Here is a 27,786-nt window from a genome sequence, read left to right as displayed (position 1 = left end):
AACACCCAACCAAACAAATAAACAAACATAAGCAGACTAGAGCAGGCACCACTGATTAGATTTTTCTTTGCATTTCAAAAAATTATTATCAGCTATATTTTTTGTCACAGTAAATCAAATATAGTATATATCACGTAAATAATTATAGTAATGTTAATAAAAGTAGTAGTAGTAGTAGTAGTAGCAGCAGCAATAGTAGTAGTAGCAAGAGTAGTAGTAGTAGTAGTAGTAGTAGTAGTAGTAGTAGTAGCAGCAACAGCAGCAGTAGTAGTAGTAGTAGAGTGGTAGTAGTAGTAGTAGTAGTAGTAGTAGTAGTAGTAGTAGTAGTAGTAGTAGCAGCAGCAACAGTAGCAGTATTGTTAATAATAGTACTATTAAGATTACGCATGGATATTTGTTTTTGAGCTATCGTCAAAAAATATTAATCGTTTGTTTATATGATGTCACCAAAAAAAAGATTTTATTGGCACGAAAAAATTATCATTTTTAATAAAAAAAAAACAAACAAGAAAATAAATCAAAATGCCATGTTTGCATGAAAAAATATACTTGCTTGACAGGTTTAACATTAAAAACAAACGCCGCGTCGTTGGATGTGCTTACACACACAGAGACACACACAGACACACACACATACATGCAGTTAATGAAAAGGAAGATTTATGTGAACGTGGTTTCTATCTTACAGTGCGGCAAAACATGCTCGCTATTTTGCGCCACATATGGTATTATGAAATACTTGGTATAGTATGAAATCGCATTCATATAAATGGTACTCTACACAAAAATACATCATATTTTCAAAAATTATTTTACTCGGACAAACATCTTTATCCAGTATTCTGTATAACAACTTTATAAAATACATGTGTTGACCCTTTGAAATTTGGGGCCCAATTTCTACTTAACATCATTCCCTACAAACTGATAATAATCATACCCATTCAATACGCACGTATCACAAAGCGACATACGTATATAGAAAATAAAATAAAGAGTTTACCTCATTTTCATTCATTAATGGATTCGTGCAGACAAACATACTGTGTACCTACTTACCAGTCTGCCTCTTTAGTGGGATGAATTTCTCAACGTACACAAGATGCAAACAATACAACAAGTAGATACCGTAGTACCCTGTACACAAAATACAAACGATACATGTATGTTTGTGTGTTGTGTATGTTATCAATTTTGTATCGGTATACATATGCGTGTGTTAGTTTAGTTTGTTAGTATGGTATGTGTTGTAGTGTTGGTGTGTGTGTGCGTGTGTGTGCGTGTGTGTGTGTGTGTACTACGATCAGGACTGCTGCACAAAAGTTTATTAATTACAACATATAATAAGAATTAATTCTTATTGCCTCCCAATGATTCAATGATTAACGTTTCATTTATTCGCTTATGTAAGTTCGTTTGTATGTTTGTTTGTATGTTTGTTTGTGTGTCTGTGTATGTTTGTTCGTATGTATGTTTAATTGGTTGGATGCTTCTAGACATCTTTGTAGTTATCTTGGCACGTGTAGTTATGATTGAATGTATGTATGTAGACATGATGTATAACTTTATGTTTTTGTATGTAAGTAGGAATGTATGTAAATTTATAAAAGATGAATATCGGGTAAAAATAGTTGAGAAAATAGTAATAAAAAATAATAACAATAAAAATAAAAATTATTATAATTGTAACGATAAAACAACAATGAAATGTGGACAACAATGATAAAATCCCACACAGGCTGTGTTAATAACCACACTGGAACCCTAAGAAGAAATGTTTGTATGTTTGTGTTTATGTATGTTTGTGTGCATGTATGTATGTACGTACGTATGTATGTATGTATGTTAAAACCAAAACATGATGAGTGACACTGAACCGTCAAACATCAAGTAACAAATGGATTAACACTTTGATTTGTCGTTAATTGCACATGTCGGCATTCAGTTGGATATTTTCAAGCACACAGACACGCAGGAACCGCTGCAACAAGCACGAAATGTGGTTAGTTGCGAAAAACAGTTCCCTGCTGTCGCCTGATCTGACGCTGATCATTTTGCATATTGCCTTAAGAAATTTAAGGGTGTTGGGGTCCATCGGGCTGAGAACCTCGATACATATTGGCAAGAATTCCATCGAGGGGAGGGCGTTCCCATATTTTTTCATTTTCTCGTCCGCTGCCCTGGCCGCGGCCAAACCGCATTCTTTACTTGTCAGGTTTACGTATCGTTCGGCGAGGGTGCCAGGGACCGTAACATCCCACGCCAAACATCTGCCGGCTCTCCAAGGTATTAGTGTGCATCCGTCCGGGCGCCTACCATCATGCGCAGAAATGCCGGATGGTTCCTTGAGAACCGGGATTGATTGTATGCATGTATGTATGAATGTATGTACGTATGTATGTATGCATGTATGTATGAATGTATGTATGAATGTATGTATTTATGTGTGTATGTATGTATTTTTGTTTGTTTGTTTGTATGTATGTTTGTTCGTTTGCTTGTTTGTATGCATGTTTGTTTATTAGAGTATACAAACATACACATTGTTAGCTAGTTTGTATGCAAGTGAGTACAATGAAACAATACAAAGTATGTACACTGTACAGTACATACATTTGCACGTACAAAGCTGACCAGTGACCATTGGAGAAAAAAAATTTCAAAGCATTTTATTGCTAACTAATGTTGCTGGCCAATTTGTACGCATAATGCGCTTAATGTATTGAGTCCACATTAGAAAACATTACTTATTTATAACCGACAATCTATGGCCATTTTTAGAATTTTGCTACTTTTTGTTTTAAAAATTATTTTCTATCTCTTTCTTCTTTCTCTCATTCTCTTCCACCCTTTTTCCCAGTTCTGTTTCGTATGTATTTTCTGGTACTTTCAATCCATTTTTCTCTCTCTCTCTCTCTCTCTCTCTCTCTCTTTATTTCTCTCTCTCCCTCTTTTTCTTTTCTCAAATCATTTCTTCTGCCTCTTTCTTTCTTAGTATGTTAATGAAAATAAGTTAATTCATTGCAAATTTAATAAAAAAGTACAAACTCGTGTTATGAATCTCTTGCAAAATGTTCACAAACATTCAAAATATAATAATAATTATTTTAACTGGATCAAAAAGATAAGCAGGAATAAATAGGATAAGGCAGGATGGAATAGAAATAACAAGTTGGTACCTTTATCAAGCCTTTTAACTGCAGTCTGAGGTGTCACTAACAATCATTAGACACATTCCTTCATTCTTTCTTTCTTTCATTCGTTCGTTCGTTCGTTCTTTTCTCATTCATTCATTCGTTCCTTTGTTCGTTCGTTCATTCAATAATTCATTTGTTCGTTCATTCATTCGTTCGTTAGTTTGTTAAATAATTTGCTTGTTTGTGGGTATTTTTAATGTAGAACTGCAACATTTTTTACTATCCAAATTCCTCGAGATGTCCAGTTTTTTATCCTTCATTTTATTCCATCTAATCAGTCCATCTGCCTCTCCTTCATTCAATCTTTTATTTCTCTCTTCATTCATTTAGTAATACATCAATCGTTCTTGGCAATTTTTCCCTGCGTCGTTTGTTTATTCGTTCTTTCAATCGGTCATTCATTCGTTCGTTCATTTACTCATTCTATCATTCATTTGTTCGTTCATTCGTTCATTTATTCGTTCATTTATTCATTCATTCATTCATTTTTTCACTCATTTATTTGCTTTTTGTACATTTGTTCATAATTCATTCGCTCATTCGCCCGTCTGTCCATTCATTCATTGTTTAATCAATCACACGGTTAAATGATAATGATTCATCTTAATGCAACAACACTAATAATAGTAAAAATAATATTAATAATAATAATAACGAAAATGTCTATCTATTGGATAGGCAATCTAATTGCTCGTTCATGCGTGTATTCAATTATCCATTCTATTGCCAACCAATGCGTTATTCTTGCAGGTCAAATATTTATCCATTCATTCATTCATTCATTTATTCATTCATTCATTTATTCATTCATTCATTTATTCATTCATTCATTCATTTACTGAATCATTCATTCATTCAGTCACATGAATTATTATATTGATCAACTGATTCATTTATGAATTGATTCATTCATTCACTTTATTTTTATTTTATCCATTTAATTTCACAGGAATCCACGTATTCATTCATTGTTTTTCGTTCGTTCATTCATTCATTCATTTATTCATTAATGTATCCATCCATTCATTCATTTCTCCCTCTATTCATTCATCCGCCCATCCACTAACAGCCGTAGAAGTTTCAGGCACGGAGTACATTGAGAAAGGGGACTCTCTCAAACTGAAATGCAACGCCACGGGCCGACCTGAACCCCCCCTCAACTTAGAATGGTATCGCCACGGAAAAATTGTGCGCTCCGACTTGAGCAGAAGGATATTGGTGACGAAAAAAATAGAGACCAGGCTGCTGACCAGCTTGTTGGATGTTGAAAATGTCCAGCTGGAGGATGAGGGCGAGTATGTCTGCATCTCGTCTGGCAATAAGTCTGCTTCAATATTCGTTCATATTATCAACCGTTAGTTGGATGCTTGGCTGGCTGGTTGGCTGGCTGGTTGATTTGTTAGCTGGTTGATTTGTTGACTGGTTGATTTGTTGGTTGGTTGATTTGTTGGTTGGTTGGTTGATTTGTTGGCTGGTTGGTTGGTTTGTTGGCTGGTTGGTTGATTTGTTGGTTGGTTGATTTGTTGGCTGGTTGATTTGTTGGCTGGTTGGTTTGTTGGTTGGTTGATTTGTTGACTGGTTGGTTGGTTTGTTGGCTGGTTGGTTGATTTGTTGGTTGGTTGATTTGTTGGCTGGTTGGTTGATTGAATTGTTTATGGCCGGTCGAGTAACTAATTTGATATCTGGTTGCTTAATGGTTCAATAACTTGATAATTGCTTATTTTAAAATATTTCTTACATAGTAAATCATTTGGCTAATAAAACTCTTGCTTGTTACGGTGTAATAGTAGTAAGTAGTTTGGTTGTTTCAAGCAAAATTTTGAAATTAGATTGAGAAGTGTATGAAATAAATAAAATTGATTATGTTAGAAAAAAAAGGATTAAATGTCTTTTTTAATTTTTTACTCCAGGATTAGCCTTCAAAACATGCTAACATTTTTTAAAACCTTAAAAAATGTACCGTTTAAAATCATTTAACAATATCCTTAAAAACATTCCCATCTATTTATTCAGTCTTTTTTACAATCTCAAAATTAACTTAATTTATTTCTTTTTAATTTTCTGAAATTTTTTTCTAAAAACAACTTTTAAAAATGACCTCGCTCATTAAAAGTTTGGCGGGGATTCCGCAGTAGTAAGTGCTGAAGCGATAAATAAAATAAAAAAATTCAGCTGGGAAAATAATTTTTTTAATGGTCTTAGTTTGAATTTTCAAATAGTAAAAAAAATAAGAAGAAGAAGAAGAAGAAAAAGAGGAAGGAGAAAAAAGAGAAGGAGAAGAAGACTAAAGAAAATTTTTGTTTAATTTTGAAATTTTAAAATTAATAAAAACCCTAACGACTGTAATGGATATTTTGAATTTATTTTCAGCATCGCCAACTGCTAGGAAAAGGGGTAATTTTGTTTTGTTTATTATTATTATTGTTGTTGTGTGTTGTTGTTATTGTTGCTGTTGTTGTTGTCTGTTTTTCCCTCCAGCTGTTGTTGTTGTTGTTGGTTGTTGTTGGTTGCTGTTGCTGTTGTCGTTGTTGTTTTGGTTCATACTCTGTCTGTTTTTCCCTCCAGGTGTTGTTGTTGGTTGTTGTTTTTGTTGTTTTTATCATTGTTAAGCATGACGTAATCGGATATTTTTCGATTTAATTTTCTTTCCGCTTTCGTTTATATTTTTTTTCTTATAAAAAACAAGTTTTTTTTATTTTTTCTCATTTTAAATGTTTTATTTATTTCTTTAAAATTATATTCCTGTTATTTAATTGCTTTTTCGTTTGTTTATTGAAAACAAGGCTTTAATAACATCAATATCAATATAATTTTATAACAAACGTTCTATACTTTCTGATACAACGTTAATGTCATTTGTTGTGCTAATAACCCAGAAATATTGTCACTTAACTGCTAATGACACAATAATTAATGTCATTACACTCTCAATAATGTCCTGTTAATGTCATTTTTACGGTTAACAATGCAATTTCATTGTAATGACAGTAATGACGTCATAATGGTAATGTAACGTTAATGCGATTGATGGCACGGATTCCGATTGATGACACGATTTCCGGTTGATGACACGGATTTCCGGTTGACGTCATCGTCGTTGATGTCTATGCAAGAATGTTGACGTCACTGATGTGTGGCGCCAGTGCATGCATTAGTCGCATCAGTTTTCCATTAAGAATGGAAACATTAGCATTTCCTTTGTACCTCGCCTAACATACTTTTCACATTTTAAACAACAAATTTTGTTTTCTCTCAATTATACTGATATTGGAGAATTAAAAAAAGTAATTTATATGTTTTGAAGTTTTTAAATATGTTTGTGTATGGGTGTGTGTGCTGTGTGTGTGTGTGTTGTGAGCAAGTGTGTGTGTGTATGTAAGGTAAGTGTGTGTGTGTGTAAAAGAGAGAGAGGAGAGAAAGAGAGAGAGAGAGAGAGAGTGGTGTGTGTGTGTGGTGTGTGTGTATGTACAAAAGTTATGAAGAATTTGAAATGAAATTTCTCATTAGTGGTAGGCTCAAGTTAAGCTGTATCATCATCAATTGTTGTATTTGAAGAAATTCTTTACAAAAAATTTATAAGCAGAAAAATAATTTGAGTCATCAATATGGATAATTAAAAAAATTATAAATTTAAAGAATTCTGGGTAAAAAATTAAAATGTTTCAAATATAGTATGAAGAAAAATGTTTTTAAAAAGGCGAATTTGCGTTGCAAAATTCAGTTAGCGGGGGTATTATCATTTTTTCTGTTCTCTCTATTCACTTTCTCTTTCTCTCTTTCTTTCTTTTACTTTTTATGTCTCTATCTCTCTCTCTCTCTCTCTCTCTATCTTTCTCTTTCTCTCTCTCTAGCTCTCTATCTCTTTTTCGTAGTTTTTCTTTTCCTGTTTCTCTCGTTTAATTATTTTTTTCCCATTTTTTCTCTTTTTATCACTCTGTCTATCTATCTTTCTTTCTTTCTGTCTATCTATCTTTCTTTTTCTTTTACTCTTAAAATACAAAAACGAAAAAAAGAGCCATAGAAATGAATTGCAAAAACTTAGAGAAGAAGAGAGATAGATAAATAGAGAGAGAGAGAGAGAGAGAGAGAGAGGGGGGGAGAGAAAAAAGAAAATACAGAGTGATAAAAAGGAAAAAAGAGAGATAGAGAAAAAGAAAGAAAGGGAGAATAAATGATTGGAGGGAGAAGAAATAGTGCAGCGAGAGAAACGCAATTTGGAAGTTTTGCTGGCCGACAATCAATCATCTTCCATTCACTTTTAATGCTTAAGCAAGCGATCTGAAAAGTTTAAATTATTAAAACACCAACACTTAATACACACACACACGCGCACAAACGCCACACACAAACCACACACACCACGCACACACACCACACACACACACCACACACACACACAAGAACAGATACACATACAAACGCAACTACATACAAACACACAACCAGAAACCGCATACAAGTGACACACATACAAACAAACAAAAAAATACAATTACATTTAAACATACGCACATATCTACACACACATATACACACACACACGCACACACATATACATATGCACATCTATACAAAAATTGACAAATGATTAAAAAATTCAATATAATGAACATTTAGATAAAAAAATAAATTCACATAAGGACAGGGATGAATAAAATCTTCATTCAATATTCATTCTCATCTTATTATTTAACAAAAACACTTTTCTCCCAAAAAAAATTATTTTTCCGATGCATCTAAGTTGCATTTATTTATACACAAAGACGCGCGTGCTAACGAAGCAATCGTTTTGTATTTGCACACTTACATCTTTAATACCCAAATGTATAAATGATACATGAATATTTCATGAAATATCCATACACACATGTACCCACAATACACACACTCACTCTCTTACACACACACACACACACACACACACACACACACCACACGGGAACATACACATTTGAATACACAAGCATGCAGCAAGGGTGTATGTACATTGCACGTTTGTGTACAAAAATACCTTGAATACCTTGCTCTAGTATAAGTAGTGTTTATGGGTACATTTATAGGATTACATCAAAGTGTACACACACACACACACACACACACACACACACGTGCACACGTTTGCGCGCGTACGATCTTCCAACCGTCAAAAAATCAAACACGTCACCATACCAGGCAGCCACGATTGATGAAGTCATCTGCCTGCCGGCAAAACTCCGAGCAACTTATCATCAATAATTTCTCCAACTAAAAGTGAACTTAAGCGACACACACACACACATATATATATAGTACATACATATATATATATATATATATATATATATATATATATATATATATATATATATACACACTAATACACACACACACGCACGCAAGCATACATACACACGCACACACAAACACCTGTCATGGTGCTGAAGCTTGCACGGATGAAGTCGTCAGCACTCGATAACCTACTCTTTTTTGATTTTATAATTTTTTTAATTTTTTTCTTGGCTGATCTCTGCTATTTTACTCCTCTTCTATATCAACTTATTTTACTGTATTTTTAATTAATTAATTTTTAATTTATTTTTCATCATTCGTTTGTAAAAGGCAGAAGAACAATGGAGGCCTAATGATAAATTGAACATTTCATCTCATACCCATCACTCAACGACCAGGAAATTCACTCAATCCATCCTTCTTTCTTTTTTTCGTTTCTTTCTTTCCAACTTTTTTTTTCTTTCGATTCTTCTTCATCCCTTCTTCCCACACATTCGTTCAGTTTGTTTTACTCTCTTTGTTTCATTCCACTTCTTATTTACTGTATAAAAAGTTTAATCACATCAATCTCACAGTACGTATAATGACATAAAACCGGCAAACCATCTCCTAACCTATATGCAAACAAACAAAAAATCATAAAAATACATAGCCATATGAAGCAATACAGAAACATATACACAAACACACACAAACACACACACAAACACGAACGTGTAAACGCCCATTACGTTCATGAACCGGTTCAAGCACTCAAAATATTTCTCCTTACAATGGGCTAACACTGATATGCACAGATTTCTTGCGATACATCGTAAGTATAATAAAATGTACACTTGCCACTCTCTACTTAGTCCGTCTACGGTTGGTAGGCTAGTCACACACACACACGCACACACATCTACACACACACATCTACACACACACACATCTGCACACACATACACACACAAGACGCACACATACACACACAGAACACACACACACACAATCACACAAACACGCATTCTCACTCATACACACATACTATACAAACATATAATACATATTCATACAAACACATACACATGCATACCCATGAAAATACAAATTATACATGCACGCACACCCACGCACCGACACACAAACACACACATACACACGCACAGTACATACACAAAAACATACAGACACATATTTGTGTTATGATGCATCGTCAATCATCAAACACCTTGATAACATACCACATGCATACAAAAGAATCGTACAGAAATAGTATAAATTTGATAGCTTAATTGTCAGTTTAATGAGAAAAGATACATGCAAAAGTATTAATAGTAATAATTAATAACTACAGAACCATTATTTACTTGAAATAAAATTTTCAATAAATTTTACAGGCACGATCTACAACTCCCGCGTCCAGCAAAGCAGCAGCGGTAGCAGCAGCCACAGTGGCCACAGTAGCAACCAGCAACTACACGACAGCAATAAATTCAGACCCTTACGTCATTTTCTAAATAAATCACCAGCCTGCCACATCCCTACTTTCAACTTGTGGCCATTAGCCGGACCGCCGTACTGGGAAAAGCTGTTTCCCGTTTTCGAGACTTTGATTTTTTTCCATTTTGTTTCGTTTCGTTTTAATTGAGTTTCGTTTAGTTTGGTTCAGTTTTTTGATTTTCATTATCGTTGTTGTTGTTTGTTTTTTTTTTTATAAATTAATTATTTAATTAACATCGTTACCATTATTTACATTGTAATCATTATTACTATCATTAGCAAGTGATCTATATTTTATTTTTGTTCATTGGTGAAAAATTGACTGAAAAATTTTTTTCAACGACAATTCATTTATAGAAGCGTTTAACGTGGATTTATACGAACACACATACATACACACGTACACACACATACACAAACAGACAAATACGCGCATGTGCTGGTAAAAGACCATAATTAATGAAATCTACCGAATTTCTAGCGTTGGATAGTTTTTTGTTGAATTCCCCAACATTTCTAACCAAATTCTCGTCGCCATTGTTTATTTTATCAAAGTTGGAATAATATACAGTTTTCCAATTAATTCTCGAGTGTATATGACTAGGGTTAAGGTCAGTAGACAGTGTATAGTTAAGACAAAGTCACTGATAAAATAAATGCTAATGTCAGGAACAAAGGCTTGGGTTATACCTATTCTCTAGTGAAAATGCAACAAGTACTGAAGATGATTGAAGAATCGAAATAGGTCCCATACACTCGAGAATGGATTGGAAAACTGTATATTATTCTAACTTTAATAAAACAGATAATGACGATGAAAGTTTGGTTAGAAATATTGAAAAATGTGACAAAAAACTATCCTTTGCTAGTGCTAGAAATTCAGTAGATTCTGTCTCTTTCTCTCTCTCTCTCTCTCTCTCTCTCTACTCTCTTCTCTCTCTCTCTCTCTCTTTCTCTTTCTCTATGTATATATATATATATAATAATTAATAATATTATTAACTCTCCTCTCTCTCTCTTAATATTTATTTAAAATTAATTTATTCATTTATTCATTAATAATTTTAATTATTAATTAATTTGTTAATTCAATCATTCATTTATTCGTTCATTTGTTCTCTTGCTCTTTCAATTCGTTTATTCATTCATTCAATCATTCATATATTTATAAATCGAAGAATAAAAATATATTTTTGAAACATAAATTGTTAACCATTGAATTGTAAAAATTAAAATGCTACTACTACTACGACTACTATTACTACTAATAATAATAACAATAATAAAAATAACAATAATAATAACAATAACAAGTCATCATCATTACCATCATCGTCTTCATGATAGGAGTATTATCATCATAATCATCAAATCCGTTTATTGCATTTCAGTCACTTCCTCCTCCTCCTCCTCCTCCTCATCATCATTTCTCGACATCATCGTCATCATCACCATCATTACTCGACATCATCATCATCATCATCATACCGCCTTTATTGCCATTTGCCATCATCGTCATCATTCGCCTTCACCATTTGCCATCATCATTATTATCATCATTTTTCGACACGATATCATCATCATCTTCTCCAACATTTGCCATCAGCAGCAGCAGCGGCACCATCATTATCATTTCTCAAAAGTATGAAATAGTTCTTGGAAAATTCGAGAACGTCACGTGGTTTCAGGATTAGCAGTTGCTGGAGAAAATCTGACAACAAACTGCGCACGTTGTTGTTGTTGTTGTGTTGTTGTTGTTGTGTTGTTGTTGTAGTTGTTTCAAATAAGTGTTGTAACCGGAAATGGTTGATTTCTGTTGTAGGAATTATGGCAATTGGTAATGGTGGTGGGGTAATGATTTTGTCGGTGTTCATGATTGGTGGTTGTGTTGTGGTTGGCGTTGTTGTGGTTGCAGCTGATGACGTTGTCGATGTTGTTGTTGTTGTTATTGTTGTTGTTTTGATTTGCTGGCCGATTTTTAATGACGCAAACAAGTGTCACCTTATTTATGGTTGGACGGTTATATTAGCCATATAAAATATGGCGCTGAATGATGACGATGACGTCAGAAAAGATGGTGACGATGACGTCATGAAAGATGGTGACGATGATGATGACGCCAAACATTTTTTTTTATCACGTTTGATCCGATCTTAACTAAGCTATCAGTAACTTCTTAGAAATCTCTATCATCTTTTATCACCAGTCGTCAGACGCCATTAGCAGCGTTCGTTTTTAAAAAAAATTAAATTTCAAAAAAATGCCATAAGAGTAATTGACGTTGTTGTGGCAATTTTTAATGCCATACTCACTCAGTCAGCAAGGTCTGATGGCCCACAGAAAATACAAAAAGCAGCCCAAACTTTGTTTTTTCGTTACAAAATTATTTTATAAGAATTTTTTTGAACAAATTGCAGCTAGTAAAAGTAGATCAGGTTGGGGAAATTGAATGACGGAACGGATGCACGTTTAGGAATTTATTATCTTAAATTAAAAATAAATATATTTTCAAAACTTTCAAGCAAAAGAACACCACACACACACACACACACACACACACACAAACAATGAAAAACTCCTTCCTTAAATGATATCACGCCAATCAATCCAATTCAATACTAATAAAAATTTGAAAAAATTACGGAGCGCCTAAAAAGTCGTCGGAGCGTTTAGTCGGAAAGCTTAAGGCACCATGCGGATTATTATTATTAATTATTATTATTAATTATTATTATTAATTATTATTATTTTTATCAATTATTATTAACCTTGGCTTCTTCGTACATTGATTTCAATTGAGGATCGCCATCAATAAAGAATGGAGAGTTGTTATCTGTTGGTGGGGGTTTATTTTATTTATTTATGCTGAATTGGAAGAATTATTTGAAAAAAAAATTAAAATAACATTGTAAGACATACTAATTATTCTGTTGTTGATGTTATTGAAGTTGTAGTTGCCGTTAATGTCGTTGTTGTTTTCGTTGATGTTGTTGTTGTCATTGTTGTTACGGTCGTTGTTGTTGTTACGGTCGTTGTTGTTGTTACAGTCGTTGTTGTTGTTATTGTTGTTACGGTCGTTGTTGTTGTTGTTGTTGTCGTTATTGTTGTTACGGTCGATGTTGTTGTTGTTGTTGTTATTGTTGTTTACGTTATCGTTTCCCATCATCTTCTTCCAGAAGCAACTACCAGGTAGCATCATAAACACCGGAGATACAAGATGCACTTGCCTCAATAAACACCTGATCGATAAATCATCATCTTGATCATCAGCATCAGCAGCATCATCATCATCATCTTCTTCATCATCATCATCTTCGTCATCATCTTCTTCATCATCATCCATAGACATTCCGAAACGTCATATCTTACTTTCTTATTCGCAGTGATTCTGTGTCAATGCATATATAATATGTCTGATCGATCTTAAGGCATACATAAATATAACCGACGTACCAGCAACTCATACAAATTAAAGATGGAATGATAGAATGGTATAAATATCATAGATATCACAAACATCACAAAAATTCATAAATACTGATAAAACACAAACACACATACATACACACAAGCACATACATACACCCATACATACATACACCCATACATACATACACACATACATACACACATAAATACACGCATACACACACACATACACACACACATACACACATACTCAGAAATGGCAGCACAAGCACAATGTTCACCGTGACGATGTTGGTTTTTTGATAAATGTTCAGAGAGGCCATCCATCAAACATACATAAATTTATATACAAAAAATTACATACATACACACATACAAACATACATACATACAAGCGCAAAGAACCACACACACACACACACACACACACACACACACATACATCTTCCTCATCACTTTTATGCCTTTTTCAAATTCAGTACACATAAATTACACATTTTAGATTATACAAACACAAGTAAACATAAATGCGACACGATAAACGATCATAAGCAAAATGACATAAACACCTAAATACTCTGTTACTTTATTTTATTTCCATTGTCAATTACTTTTCTTTTATTTGTCTTATTGGTATTATTTATTTTATTCTAACATATTTAATTTTTCATGTTTTATCATTTCTCTTCCCCACTTTTTGTATTTATTTTCTCACTTATTTGTTTAATTTTGTTTCACTGCCTTGCATGTTGTTCAGTTTCTGCGTCTGTCAGATCCTGATTTTTAAAGAATAATAAAAAAAAAATACTTCATTAAATATATACCTATGCATAAAGCCTCACTCTTCTATGTCCCACCTCAAAACACGTAAATACCTCGTACCAAAGGGTTTATTTATTTGCGGGAGTGCATTTGTTTTACATATTCGCGCTCTAAACACCTTACCCTGTTCTCACCGTTCTATCATAAATTACTTTCTCATTTTCTTTTTATTTCTTTTCCATTCTTTTCCAGTTCTTTCTCTTTCTATTTTCCGTCTTTCTTTCTATCTATCTTTCTTTCTTTCCTTCATAAATTGCGTGCCTTAGTTTGATTGGTTGGATATATGCGTTTCGCCATATTTCATTGTTGGTATTATGTTTTTCTTCATCTTGCTCTTATGTTGTTTTTGTTTGGTTACTTTGTTTTATTCATTTATCCTCTTCCACTCACTCTCTCTCTCTCTCTCTCTCTCTCTCTTTCTCTCCTTTTGTCTCTCTCTCTTTCTACTCTTTCTTGACATTATCTGTTTTTCATTCTCTAATACTGTAGTACGCTACTGAGCGTTCATCTGTTCATTCCAGAGCATCATCCCAGAGAGAGCCGACAGGTAAATTTTACCTAACTTTCTTATCTGCATGTAATTTTCATATTTGCCTGAGTGTAATTTGCTTACATGCGTATAAATAAATTACCCATTTAGATGACATTAATTGACTATAAAAATTGATGGTAATAATAACAATAACAGCAACAACAACAACAACAACAACAATAATAATAATAATAATAACAATAATAACTTTATACATTACATATAACACTAACCCACTACAATTAAAATCCATATAGTAAATATCTACATCACAATCTTCATTATTATTATTATTATTATCATTGTTATTAATTTTATCGTGGTTGTTATATTTATTATTATTATTATTGTTATTATTATCATTAGTAGTAGTAGTAGTAGTAGTAGTAGTAGTAGTAGCAGTAGTAGTAGTAGTAGTAGTAGTAGCAGTAGTAGTAGTAGTAGTAGTAGAAGCAGCAGCAGCAGCAGCAGTAGTAGTAGCGGTGGTAGTCTCTTGTTTATAATCATCGTCATCGTCGTCATCATTTTGAAAATTTTCTAGACAGCAAACAACACTTGCTATTTCACTACCGACGCACGGTTTTATTATTTTCACCAGACTGACTTTGCACTTTTCCCTAACTGGCCTTCCATAATTTTTCTCGTCCATGTCTTCTACTGTTAATTTTCGCTATTGGGAAAGAAATTTTCGGTGAAAAATTTCGAATATTGACAACTAATATTTTGAAAAAAAAGTATGAAAAGAAAAGGTCTGTGCGGTGCAGAGTGGTGGGGTCCTATTGGGGGGCTATAGGACTCCCACCCTAAAAGAATTCTTTTCGATAACTTTCTGAAAGTTTTTTGTTGATTAGAGGAAATACATACAATTCAATTACTGACAACCACAAGTATTTTAATTAAAATAAAGGTAATAATTATGACGGTGTCTGTTGATACATCTATAAAATAATTAACAGACGCTTGATGAAGTATAAATTAAGAAGGAATTATTATTTTTATTAATTAATAATTAATTATTTATATTTTTATTAATTAAAATTTATAATAACGTAGGTAAGGTTAGCTAAAAAATGGTGGTCGTCTGTGGCAAGGCATTTGAAGTTGAGTTTAGGCTGGGGATAGTCCACATTCTCCACTGCTAAAACACGCTCCAAAAACAACTGCGCGCCTATGTATGTGTTTGTTTGTGTGTGTTTGTGTGGTGTGTGCGTGTGTGTGTGTGTGGTATGTAAAAGGTGAATGATTTATGAGTGGAGGATTCTATTTTATGATTGATCTATGCGCCGGTTCTGTTTGATTGATTCTCTAGCTTCAGAGAAGCCTGGAACGATGATGCCTGATTTAGTGTATTATTCGCGAATTTATACTGAGTGAGTGAATGTGCTAATAAATGAGAAAATGAATACAGGACGAATAAAATAAATGAATAAATCAGAAAACGAATGAATCTTTGAAAGAATGAATTAATCAGTAAACGAATGAAATTTCGAAAGAAAAAACAAACTAAAAATAAGTAAAACTAATTAGAAAAACTTAATTACCCAGTGTACTTGAAGAATTTCAAAGAAAGTTTAAGATTATGTATGCTTCATTACCAAACCTCTGAATAAAAATTGTGTTTTCTTATCCCCGCTGATAACTCGCTTGTATTTCGAGGTTATCTGAATTAAACATTTGATAATAAAATTGTCGAATAATTAAATAAGTGAAATTGTTGACACACACACACACACAAACACACACACACACACATATATATATATATATACATACATATATATATATATATACATATATATATATATATATATATATATATATATATATGTGTGTGTGTGTGTGTGTGTGTGTGTGTGTGTGTGTGTGTGTGTATATACACCATGTAAAATGTCTATGCCTACCTTCTTCTTTCTAGATGTTATGATTTTGTAATTGTAATCGAATAAATCTTTCTTTTTTATTGTTACAGTTCGCTCCATGTCAGTATTTGAAAGCTAGTGTGAAGAAAAAAAACTTTCGTTCAAATACGATTGAAATGGAGAATAATTTTTGGCAAATTTTCACTGTAGAAAATATAAATATAAGTAATATTACTAAAAATTACTACAATACATTCACCCAAGTGTTATAAACATAGAGTAAAACCATGTTGTTGTTGCAGTTGTTGATATTTTAGGGTCACTAATATATCTATATCCATATATCTATGCACTGAATCATATATCTATGTCAATATATCCATGCACTATATCATATATCTATATCCATGCACTATATTGAATATCATGTTACTTGAAGAAGTTCATAGTATCTTTCTTCAATAGTTTCAAAGTCAGCTGTGATGGTACTCACGGTTTTGTACTTACACAAAATTCCATTGTAAATACCGCTTGCTTCAGCAACCACTTCTACTGTATTTTCTCCACCATCTGAGTTCCATTTACTCGTTATATCGCAGGTGTATTCTCCGATGCATTTGATTTCTTGAAGTGTTAATACATCCAATTTATCCTTGAACAGGCATTTTGCTTGTATGTTATTTGTTGAATCTATGGATGTACCTATCCTCTTTTTCGTTCGTTCGTTTGTTCGTTCGTTTGTTTTATCGTTTGTTCATTTATTTATGTAATATTAGATTCTCTAAGACCATACGATCATGATGGTCTGTAGAACTGATAGGTGGAGTAGGTACTTGTGATATTATTTCTGTCGTCATGGCGATTTAATTGCTTTAAAATATCGAAAATTAAAACTAAAGAAATGAAAATCGATTTACTTATAACGAGTGAACAAAAATTAATGGTTTTTGCTGCCTAAATTTGCTTGTGATTATAATTTAGTGTTTAAAGCCTAAAAAGTTTTCAATTTATTATCTAAGTTTAGTTTTAGTTTTTCACTAAATATATCAACTTCCAAGATGTCGGATGCCGACGACTACATGGTTGGAGATGAAGAATATGACCTAGTTAGCATTTCGTTCGCCATTTTTTGTTTATATCTTGTTTACGATTTTATTCTAGTTCCTAAAAGTATAATTTATAAAATTTTCCAAAATGCCGCGTTGCTCTCGTGGCTGCTTTGTTTTGTGCAGAAGTAAAAAGTAAGTGAAGTTTCCAGCAGTGCCCAACCAACTAAAATTCCAACAAATTGCTCATCAAAAAATGTGATTATAGCACAACACTGAATAGAAAATTTGGTGATGAATTTAATCATTTAATGCTACTTTTTGTTGGGTTGTTTCTGTTTGGTTTCTAATATTAATTGTTCAATTTCAATTCAACTTCTTTGTGTTGTATTATGAGTTTGTGACAAGAAAGTACATATAAATTATAAAGAGATGGGCTGTATGAATGAATGAAACAGCATTGAAATTGTTAAAATATGACTAATATGTGCTCTTTATCTTATGAGTTTTAATAAAAGTTAAAAACATTTTACCCCAAAAATGTATTTTGATATTTATGCTAAACTAAACTGAATGATACATTGGTGTTGATTTGTTTTTACTTCTTTGTAAATTGCAGGAATATTCAGAAGATAGCAATTCAGAGCCGGATGTCGATTTGGAGAACCAGTATTACAACTCGAAAGCACTGAAGGAAGATGATCCAAAGGCTGCCCTTGAGAATTTTCAAAAGGTTCATACTTATTGCATTATCTTTTTCCCACTCATTTTAACAGATACCTTCAATCAGTTTCTTTTTTGTTTTTGTTGTGTAATAATAATTATTATTATTTGATTTTTTTTATGCTAAAAAAAAAAATAAAAGCTTTATATCTATGAAATATGTTTTTTAACAATTTAAATTTATAAATCCAACATGAAATTAGGTCCTTGACCTGGAGGGTAAGGACAAAGGAGATTGGGGATTTAAAGCTTTGAAACAAATGATTAAAATCAATTTTCGCCTTGTAAGTATTTAATTCTTGAATTAGATTGTATCATTTTTTTATATTATTATTATTAGAGAATTTATATAGCGCCCTTTAATGCAACTCAAAGGCGCTGAAAGGATATGGTCATCATTTTGTTACTTTTTCTATAATTTTTGGCATGTTCTGAACTAAGGTACACAATTTGTTATGCAGGGTCAACATAGAGAGATGATGAGTCGATACAAGCAACTCCTAACATACATCAAGAGTGCTGTCACGAGAAATTATTCTGAAAAGTCTATTAACTCTATCCTCGATTACATTTCAACATCTAAACAGGTCTGAATTCTAGATTGCTTTCTTTGTTACTTGTTGTAAAAAAAATTACCATACATCTTTCAGTTATGTTATTTATCATACTTCTTTTAGTTATATTATTTTGCAATGAAAAATATTGAATTGGATGTTTCATAAAATGTCTTCCATCCCACAGGCTGACTTGCTACAAAATTTTTACCAGACGACATTAGATGCCTTGAAGGAGGCAAAGAATGAGAGGCTCTGGTTCAAGACCAACACCAAATTAGGCAAACTCTACTTTGATAGGGAGGACTGGACAAAACTTCAGAAGATCATCAGACAGCTACATGGCTCTTGTCAGGTCTGTGTGATTGGTGATGGTGCTGGAATGTGCATGGAAGAATGGATGAATGCATGATCAGATAGAAAGATGATTGGATGAACAGATAAATGAATGTGTAAATACAGGTGGATGAATATAGAGATGAATGAACAGTGGTTTATTGGTGATTTTGTTTTAAGGAACTGATATTGTCAATTTCGATTGAGGCTTTTGTTAATGACTTACATGATGGCTCAATACTTAATTAATGAATAATGAAATGCTAGTGGCATTCCTAAAGAATGTAATGGTGTCATTATTTTTTTTATTGTATTATTTTGTTCTTCCTCAAATCTGGATGATAGACAGAAGAGGGTGAGGATGACATGAAGAAGGGGACACAGCTTCTAGAAATATATGCCCTAGAAATTCAAATGTATACAGCACAGAAAAATAACAAAAAATTAAAAGTAGGCTTATTTTTATGTTAATTTATTCGTTTAATTTCTTATTTTTGTTACTTATCTAAAAAGTATTTTACTATCTGTAAACATTTTTCTTTACTGATTTCAACAAGCTCATATTTCTGAAAAATATTTAACTGCTATTATTAAATTTATAACATGCAGATTCTCATATTTCTTCTATTTAAAACCATTTTACTAATTGAGAAGTGTCACGAATTTGTAAAAACTTTGATAAAAAACTAATCATAAAGTAAAAATTATTGTTTCCAAAGGCTCTGTATGAACAATCATTGCACATTAAGTCAGCCATTCCTCATCCACTTATCATGGGCGTTATCAGGGGTTGGTTCTGTCTTTTTTGTTTGTTCTTATTTCTTGGATTCAGTTTTTTGAAAAACTCTTCTTTATGATCAATTGAATTTAAAATTGATTTTGTCAGCTGTTGAAAAGGAGATGTTCATAATTACAATACAATGTATAGTATACAAACTCGAAATAATACAAAATGTACAAATATCAAACAATACAAAATATACAAAAATGACTTTGAGCAGAGTGCGGCGGCAAAATGCACCTTCGCGAAGGTGAGTATGGCAAGGCACACACCGACTTCTTTGAGGCCTTCAAAAATTACGATGAATCTGGAAGCCCTAGGTCTTTCTCAAATTTTTTTGCAAAATAAAATTTTTTGTCTCATACTTATTGTTAACACGGAAAATACCCATGAGTCTACGCATATTCGTATGTAAAAAGTATCCAACAAATAAAAACCAATGCAGAAGAACGACATGCCTGAAATACCTGGTACTAGCCAACATGCTCATGAAGTCAGGTATCAATCCGTTTGATTCGCAGGAGGCCAAGCCGTACAAGAATAATCCTGAAATATTAGCCATGACCAATCTTGTCAGGTCAGGCGCCATGATTCATTTATTTTTAAGTGATGATGGTCAATGTTTGATTTAATATTATTCTAAGTTTTTATCATCATATCTGTTTGTCCGTTTGATAAGTTTGTTGACTGGTTGATAAAATGATTGATGATTGGCTGCCTGATTGATAGAGTGATTGAATGTTTGTTGGTTAATCATTTTTGTAGATTACAATAGTGATCTTATTTCTTGCTGCAATATATTTCATGGCTGATTTGTTGCCTAATTAGTCATTTAACTTTATAATTCCTTTAATTAATTTGTTAAACTTTCATTCTGTTTTTCCAACAGCGCCTACCAAAACAACGACATATGCGATTTTGAGAAGATCTTAAAAACGAACAGAGAAAATATAATGGAGGATCCATTTATTAGGGAGCACATTGAAGGTGAGAAAGATAGAGTTGGCTTTGGCTAACATTTTTGTTAGGGATTTTCGGTTTTAGTTTTATAGTTCCTTTATATTTTGTTGTTTTATTTTTGATTTTCATTAAATTAATTCAATTTTTTCTTTTTTAATGGATTCATTTTGCAATTCTACAGTAAATTTGTTTAAATAATTATCTTTAAAAATGTCTACCATTATGGGTTGAAACGACGAAATAATTGGTGTTACTGTCTCAACTTTTTGCAACAACAACCAACAGACTTACTGAGGAACATAAGGACGCAAGTACTCATCAAGCTGATCAAACCTTACACACGCATACATATTCCTTTCATATCTCAAGTTGGAATTGATTTGTTATCATTGTTAACTAATTTTCAATAGAATTCACTTTTATTGTTTAGTTGTTTATTAATTTTTAATTGAAATTATGAAATTTATTCATTTTAGCTTCTCTTCATTGATATTATCTAGATATGAGATGTTTGATTAACTTAAATGGTATTGATAAATTGATTAATCAATCACATCAGTAGCAACCACAACGGCCACAACCACTACCATAAACATCCACAACAACCACATCAACCAACACAAAACCACCTCATGACAGGAGTTGAACATAGATGTCAACGAAGTTGAGTGTTTGTTAGTTTCCTGTATCTTAGACAAGTTAGTTATCTTTTTGTTCATAGTTTGTTTCACAGTCACCTATTGTTTTTTTCATTTAGTAACCAAATATATCTTTCTACTGTGTAATCACATAATTTTTCAATCATCATCTTTGTTAATATTATCTCTGTTTATCATATTCATCATCATTTCCGCTTCACCACGAGCCTATTGTTATTGCTACCCTTATCAGAATAGTAGTAACCTTAGCACGTGAATTTATTCTTATCATATGGCCCCATCATCATATCACATCACCACATCATTCTTATCACCAATCTCATATCACCACACCATAATCTTCATCATCTACACCACCATTTAGTACAATTAGAGGTAGGATAGACCAAGTGAACCAGTTGCTAGAACTTGAGCACGAGAACACGGGGGTAGCCAGGTACAACGCTGTTCACAAGTGGGCCAATCAACTCTCCTCCCTTCATGAAGCCATCGTCAGCAGGATGGCCTGATTGCGAATCCTATTTATTATTATTTTATATTTTTATTGTAATTTTTTTAGTTTGTTATTATAATTATTATCATCACTGAACAAACGCCAATAACGTTTTTACTGTATTTTATTTTATCATTACTCCTTTGTCATTAACTGTAGTTCCATTGTCTGTCGTATATTACTCATATTATTATTATTATTGTTATTATTATTAACCTAATTGTATTTTCAATTTATCAATTTTTTAATATTTATCTTTACCCCTTGGTACGAATCGTTGAACAACAAACAATTTAGCAGGTTTCAAAAATTAAGTCCGTTTTTATTTTCGTGTGCGTCTCTCTCTCTCTCTTTCTCTCTCCTTTTCTCTCTGTCTTATTTTTATCTCCCTTTCTACAAGTTCATATTGTGCTATTGTTAACCTTACATCTACGCTTAAATAATTTTTTTGTTTCTTGGAAAAAGTTAACACTCTGACCAGTGGCGGATCTGGAGGGGTGGCAGTGCTCCCTTCCCCGTTGTTGTGAGCTTTTTTTTAACAAAAGCCAGAAAGAGGACCGGGCCCTTTTATGTATAGAATCAACCAAAAATTGAACCTAATAAGCAAAAAAAGTTCAACAGCCACACTAGCACAGATCTTGCCCCACCCTCTCGTTAAAGTTTTCTAGATCCGCCACTGGCTCTGACTAAAGCGGCAAAAATTAGCACAACATTCAAGTCGTGTAAGTTAATATTAATGATAAAAACAGACTAAACTATCAAAAAAATAATAAAAATTGTTAATGCAAAAAAAAGAACTTTTTTTGGAAAATTATCATTTTCATACCTTTTGTGGTTGGTTGTTGAAACAGTTTCAATAAAACTAACTTTGTAAAGTGATTTTATTTGGCTATTCATTTGTTATTATTAACTTTTTTGGGTCTATTTTCCGTTTTCACAATGTTTATTTTTTATTATTTAATATTTAAAAAAATTTTCTTATTATTACTTTTGTCCTTGCATCGTTTGTTTCTCATCAATATCAAAAAAGTTCCCGACGTCATCATCGTCTTCGTTTAACTTTGTTTAAAATTCTACTAATATTATCAACTTTGTTATCATTAATCATCTATTTTTTAACGATTATATTGTTTAATAATTTTATTAGCCAGGGGTTTATTGGAAAACAAAAATGGGTCTGTAAGAAAAACTTTGCTGAAGTCGACTTTGTTACTTGATTGTAAAATCTCGATTGTATATTTTATCATATCTTTGGTTATGCTGTCTCTATCTATCTGTCTCTTTGTATCATGTTAGTTTATTCACATAGGATTTTATTTTTGATAATCTTTGGTTTTACTGTCTCTATCTATTTCTATGTATGGTGTTAGTTTATTCACTTTGAGATTTGGTGAATTTATAGGCAATTTTAACAATTGCCTATAAATAGTGTAGTTTACAATCGTTCGGCAGTTGGTATAAAATTCAGGAAACTCCTTCTGCCGTTTAGATTTGGTGTATCCAATTTGGGTTGGAAAATTACATATCGAGAAAGAGAGAAGAAATGAAGGTACCGCTGGATGATTTTTACGCAAAATTTAGCGTAATAGAATTACTAAATGGTCATATTCCAATTTTTTTAAACAACAGAGACATCGATAAAGCCAAGTTTTATATTGAATTTTTAGAGATGAAATACAAAGCCTTTGAATTTTCTTCTCGCGAAGTTTTTTTGATAGCCCACAATGCTGCTGGAGTAAAGGTTACTGAAGATTCTGACTGGCCGCTGAGCAAGTTCTTTCTAATAACGTCTGAAGAACGGTGTGAAATGTTAAAATATTTGCAAAACTCGTATCAATCCGTCTTATCGAATGAGAGTCAAGTCCAAATATGGGATTATAGTTATGAAAGTCCAGGTCCAGCTATCCAAGGGCGGATCGTTTACGCTGACAATTACTTCCGCGCTAATACCAATTATCGCGATCCTATTGCGCTCTACGCCGATGGGACCTTCCTAAACAGCGAGTGCCCTATTTGCTTGGAGGACTTTCTCTTGAAAAGTTTCATCTACGAAATTCCTTGCCGACACGCGATTCACGTCAACTGTGCGACAAAATGGTTTAAACTTAGAGGTGTTTGTCCTCTGTGTGTGCAAAGTGTTTCTTGTCCAATCGAAGGCATTGTAGAAATTGACGCGTATCATACCAGTGATGAAGAGGGAAGTGCTGTTGACATCTATGTGGAATTTAGACACCCCGCAGTTTAATTGGTTCATAATTTTGTATGTCCTTTCGGTTTTCTGTCTACAATGCAATGAAATATTATTTCATTTTATTGTTAACCATTCGCTAGGTTAAATGAAGGAACAAGATAATGAATGACGCATCAACACATGGAGGTTGATAGCTTCATTGATTGCCCGATTGTTATAATTTTTTCAAGCAACTGCAAATTTTGTTTTCTATTAAAAAAAAAAGTGGATCATATTTTCTAAAACATTCATCTATTTATTTTGCACTTTTGAAAATAAAATTAAGTAAAAACTTCGAACTTCATATTCTTTATATTAGCATATATACATATAAATTTCGTGTGTGTGTGTTAGCGTCCGTCTTTGTATGTCTGTACTGTACATCTGTCTGTTTTTGTGTGTCTTAATTCATTGTTTTCATGATCTTTATAAAAAATCAACTTCTTCATTATTGCTATTTTAACTATTATAGTTATTATTAATTGTATTTTATTGTAAAACTAAGAAGCATTGAAAAAAATATATATATAGAAATCAATAATGTATAGTAAGAGTAATGTTAATCACATCACGTGGCTTAATCACGTCATCATATCACGTGGTTCAATCACATCATGTTACCGTCATCATCAATATTATATATATATATATATATATATATATATATATATATGTTATGGAATTTCTAAAAAAGAAGAAATTAAACAAAACAATTGCAATACGTTCAACGTAATGCGTATAAACAAATATGTATGTATTTGTATATAGTATACACATATATGTGTACGTATGTGTATATTTATGCTTCTTTGTATGAATGTGTAATATGTATGTAAGTGTATATTTATATATAATCTAATAGTGTAATACTGGAAATGGAAACAGTATATACATATGTGTATGGCAGAACTGGGTGATAGATAATATTATGTATATATATTATATTTGTGTAATGTTCATTTACAGTTAACGCTCACAATCTACCAATTATTAAATCAATCAAATCAATCATTCAATCAATTATTCAATCAATCAAAAATTCAGTCAGTCAATCAACAGATTCATCAATCGCCCAATTTTTAATTAACTATCAATCGTTTGTAAGTAAATGAGATTATGTATTGATGAAAGATTACGAAACGTAATATAACATGACATGACGAATAAAAACGAAATAGACATAGCCGATGTATGATATCTAAGAAGGATTTCCAAACAAAATCAACTAATAAAAAAATTGAATGTAAATAAATTTCATCCCCCATCATTCGTTTGTTATTATCGACAATGGTGAACGTGTTATACAATGTAATAATGTGCGTAACTAAACTGTATAACGTTTGTATGTGTGCGTGTTGGTGTGCGTGCGTGTTGGTGTGCGTGTGTGTGTATGTAATGATGTGTAAATCGGAAGATAACTGAACATAGTAGATTAAATCAGAAAGTAATAGTAAAATAGTGGTTAGAATTTCTTTTAGTAAATGCGTACCAGCGTTATACATATGTTTGTTACACACACACACAAACAAACACACACACACGCACACATACACACATTTATTATTAAACATAGATATACGCGTACCTCTGCTTTGGTACGTACGTGTTTGAATTTTGCGTGCGTGTGTACCGCGATACAATCAACCGATTTATTTTATTCAATAAAAAACTTGCAACATGACCGATGAAGTCTTTAAAATTGTACGCGCACGTGCACACAGACACACACGTTAGCATGAGTACAACAGTAAAAGATGAAAGTCAAGTGTCAATTGTCACCTAATCTGTTGCATGCTTTCATCCATAGTGCAATGGTATTATATAGTATTATGTAGAAGTTCTTGAATAGCCGCAAACCGTAAACCATCGTAAAACGCACTCCAACAACTGAAATCGCGGGTTAAAATTTAACAACTGTGACCATCACTAGCCACGTCTTCCTACTTGACCTTCATCTATATATTGTGTTGTAAGGTTAAAAGGAATAACCGAAATAAATGTTCTACTTGAAAAATATTTAGGATCCGTGTGTGTGTGTATTTGTGTGCACGTGTGCGTACAATTTTAAAAACTTCATCGGTCATGTTGCAAGTTTTTTATTGAATAAAATAAATCGGTTGATTGTATCGCGGTACACACGCACGCAAAATTCAAACACGTACGTACCAAAGCAGAGGTACGCGTATATCTATGTTTAATAATAAATGTGTGTGTGTGTAACAAACATATGTATACGTGTAAGTATGTGTATGTATATGTATGTATGTATGTTGTTTGTGTAGGTATTCCATGATCTTGGTGTGTTTCTGACGTACTTATACATAATTCAATATGTTGGCTAGCAAAATAAATTACGGTAGAGCCTGAGATATTTCGTCGAACTCGATTAATCTTCCGGATCATTAATTGAATTATTCACTAATTTAAATAGAAAATTTACGAAAATTTTATCTTGTTAAACTCTTCATTTATAAACCCGGATCCTGAACGTTTGTCATCATCACACAGCTCATTGTGTTACAGAATTGTCATTATTTTAATTTTATTTAAATCAGCGGGGTATTGCATAACGAAACTATTAATACACACACACCACACAGACACACACACAAACACACACACGTACATACATATTTTTTTACCTTTTATCGGTATATTATATATATATATATATATATATGGGCAAAATGCTTTATACAAATGACTAAAAAAGACTAAAAAAGATAAAAGTTCAGATTTAAAATTTATTTAAAAAAAATAATCTAATAAAGTACATAACGTAGAAGAAGAGATATATTGGAGAATAAAATTCAAATATATGTGAAAAAAAAATTAATTCATGTGTTAAATAAAATTATGATTTGTTTTTAAATTTAAAAAAAATTTCACTATAAAACAACTTTGGTATTCTGCGTAGAAAGGAAGTATAAACTATGTGAGCACACACACACAGATACACACGCACGCACGCACACAAATTACATTTAAAATACAACAAAATCTTGAAATGCTATATAATAAAATATGAAAGTAAAATAAAAATCTAATAAAAAAAAATAAATAAACTGATAAATAAATAAATAAATAATAAAGTGAAACAGTCCATTAGCTCATTCTCAACTTGAATGAAGCGCGTTTTACTCTCATCTCACAACAAATTATATTAGCAGGTAAATAAAAAAATTTGTACATGGCAATACGCACATACACGCACACACACACAGACACACATGCACACACACACGACACACACACATACATACACACACATTCATATTATTTTCAAATTGTTTTACAATTTTTTTCTTTTAAATTTACAAAAAGATCTTATAAATTCATCCATTGATATATACTATACAATGTACATACATACCTATAAGAACATAGACTTTAACCACATATGTAAAAAAAAATC

The 27,786-nt window shown here is 32.3% G+C and overlaps 5 protein-coding genes across 5 annotated transcripts in view; 3 read left to right on the top strand and 2 right to left on the bottom strand.

The window, feature by feature from the left end:
* The window catches only part of HELRODRAFT_65985 (hypothetical protein), a gene marked incomplete at both ends in the record, with an annotated part of 9,144 nt that extends 4,588 nt beyond the window's left edge, over positions 1-4,556 (top strand). The window contains one exon of the mRNA XM_009021555.1: positions 4,267-4,556. Within this exon, the coding sequence (XP_009019803.1) occupies positions 4,267-4,556 (290 nt within the window). The remainder of the gene's footprint in view (positions 1-4,266) is intronic.
* An 8,144-nt stretch (positions 4,557-12,700) lies between these two features.
* On the bottom strand, positions 12,701-13,296 carry HELRODRAFT_161659 (hypothetical protein; the record flags this gene model as incomplete). Its single annotated transcript, XM_009021554.1, has 2 exons — positions 12,701-12,780; positions 12,867-13,296. 2 exons carry the CDS (start codon positions 13,294-13,296, stop codon positions 12,701-12,703), a joined length of 510 nt encoding a protein of 169 aa, XP_009019802.1.
* An 814-nt stretch (positions 13,297-14,110) lies between these two features.
* HELRODRAFT_161658 (hypothetical protein) lies at positions 14,111-17,446 on the bottom strand (the record flags this gene model as incomplete). The annotated part of the gene is made up of 7 exons (XM_009021553.1): positions 14,111-14,152; positions 15,335-15,400; positions 15,780-15,898; positions 16,331-16,391; positions 16,632-16,724; positions 17,023-17,241; positions 17,423-17,446. The coding sequence occupies 7 exons, from the start codon at positions 17,444-17,446 to the stop codon at positions 14,111-14,113; spliced, it is 624 nt and encodes a 207-aa protein (XP_009019801.1).
* Positions 17,447-17,632: 186 nt separating this feature from the next.
* HELRODRAFT_184988 (hypothetical protein) lies at positions 17,633-23,327 on the top strand. Its single transcript, XM_009021552.1, has 15 exons — positions 17,633-17,695; positions 18,255-18,368; positions 18,562-18,642; positions 18,820-18,945; positions 19,100-19,267; positions 19,594-19,698; positions 19,968-20,037; positions 20,250-20,349; positions 20,475-20,606; positions 20,919-21,016; positions 21,275-21,357; positions 21,629-21,687; positions 22,013-22,549; positions 22,599-23,182; positions 23,203-23,327. Exons 1-13 carry the CDS (start codon positions 17,648-17,650, stop codon positions 22,155-22,157), a joined length of 1,329 nt encoding a protein of 442 aa, XP_009019800.1. The 5' UTR covers positions 17,633-17,647; the 3' UTR covers positions 22,158-22,549; positions 22,599-23,182; positions 23,203-23,327.
* A 792-nt stretch (positions 23,328-24,119) lies between these two features.
* HELRODRAFT_153603 (hypothetical protein) lies at positions 24,120-24,281 on the top strand (the record flags this gene model as incomplete). The annotated part of the gene is made up of 1 exon (XM_009021551.1): positions 24,120-24,281. A coding segment is annotated over one exon (162 nt), but the record flags the coding sequence as incomplete, so codon positions are not given.
* Between the last annotated feature and the right edge of the window lie 3,505 nt (positions 24,282-27,786).

This window comes from Helobdella robusta (assembly GCF_000326865.2).
Source record: "Helobdella robusta unplaced genomic scaffold HELROscaffold_3, whole genome shotgun sequence".
Classification (NCBI taxonomy): Eukaryota; Metazoa; Annelida; class Clitellata; order Rhynchobdellida; family Glossiphoniidae; genus Helobdella; species Helobdella robusta.
Note: the sequence above shows the minus strand (reverse complement) of the source record. Positions and strands in the feature narration are given on the sequence as shown.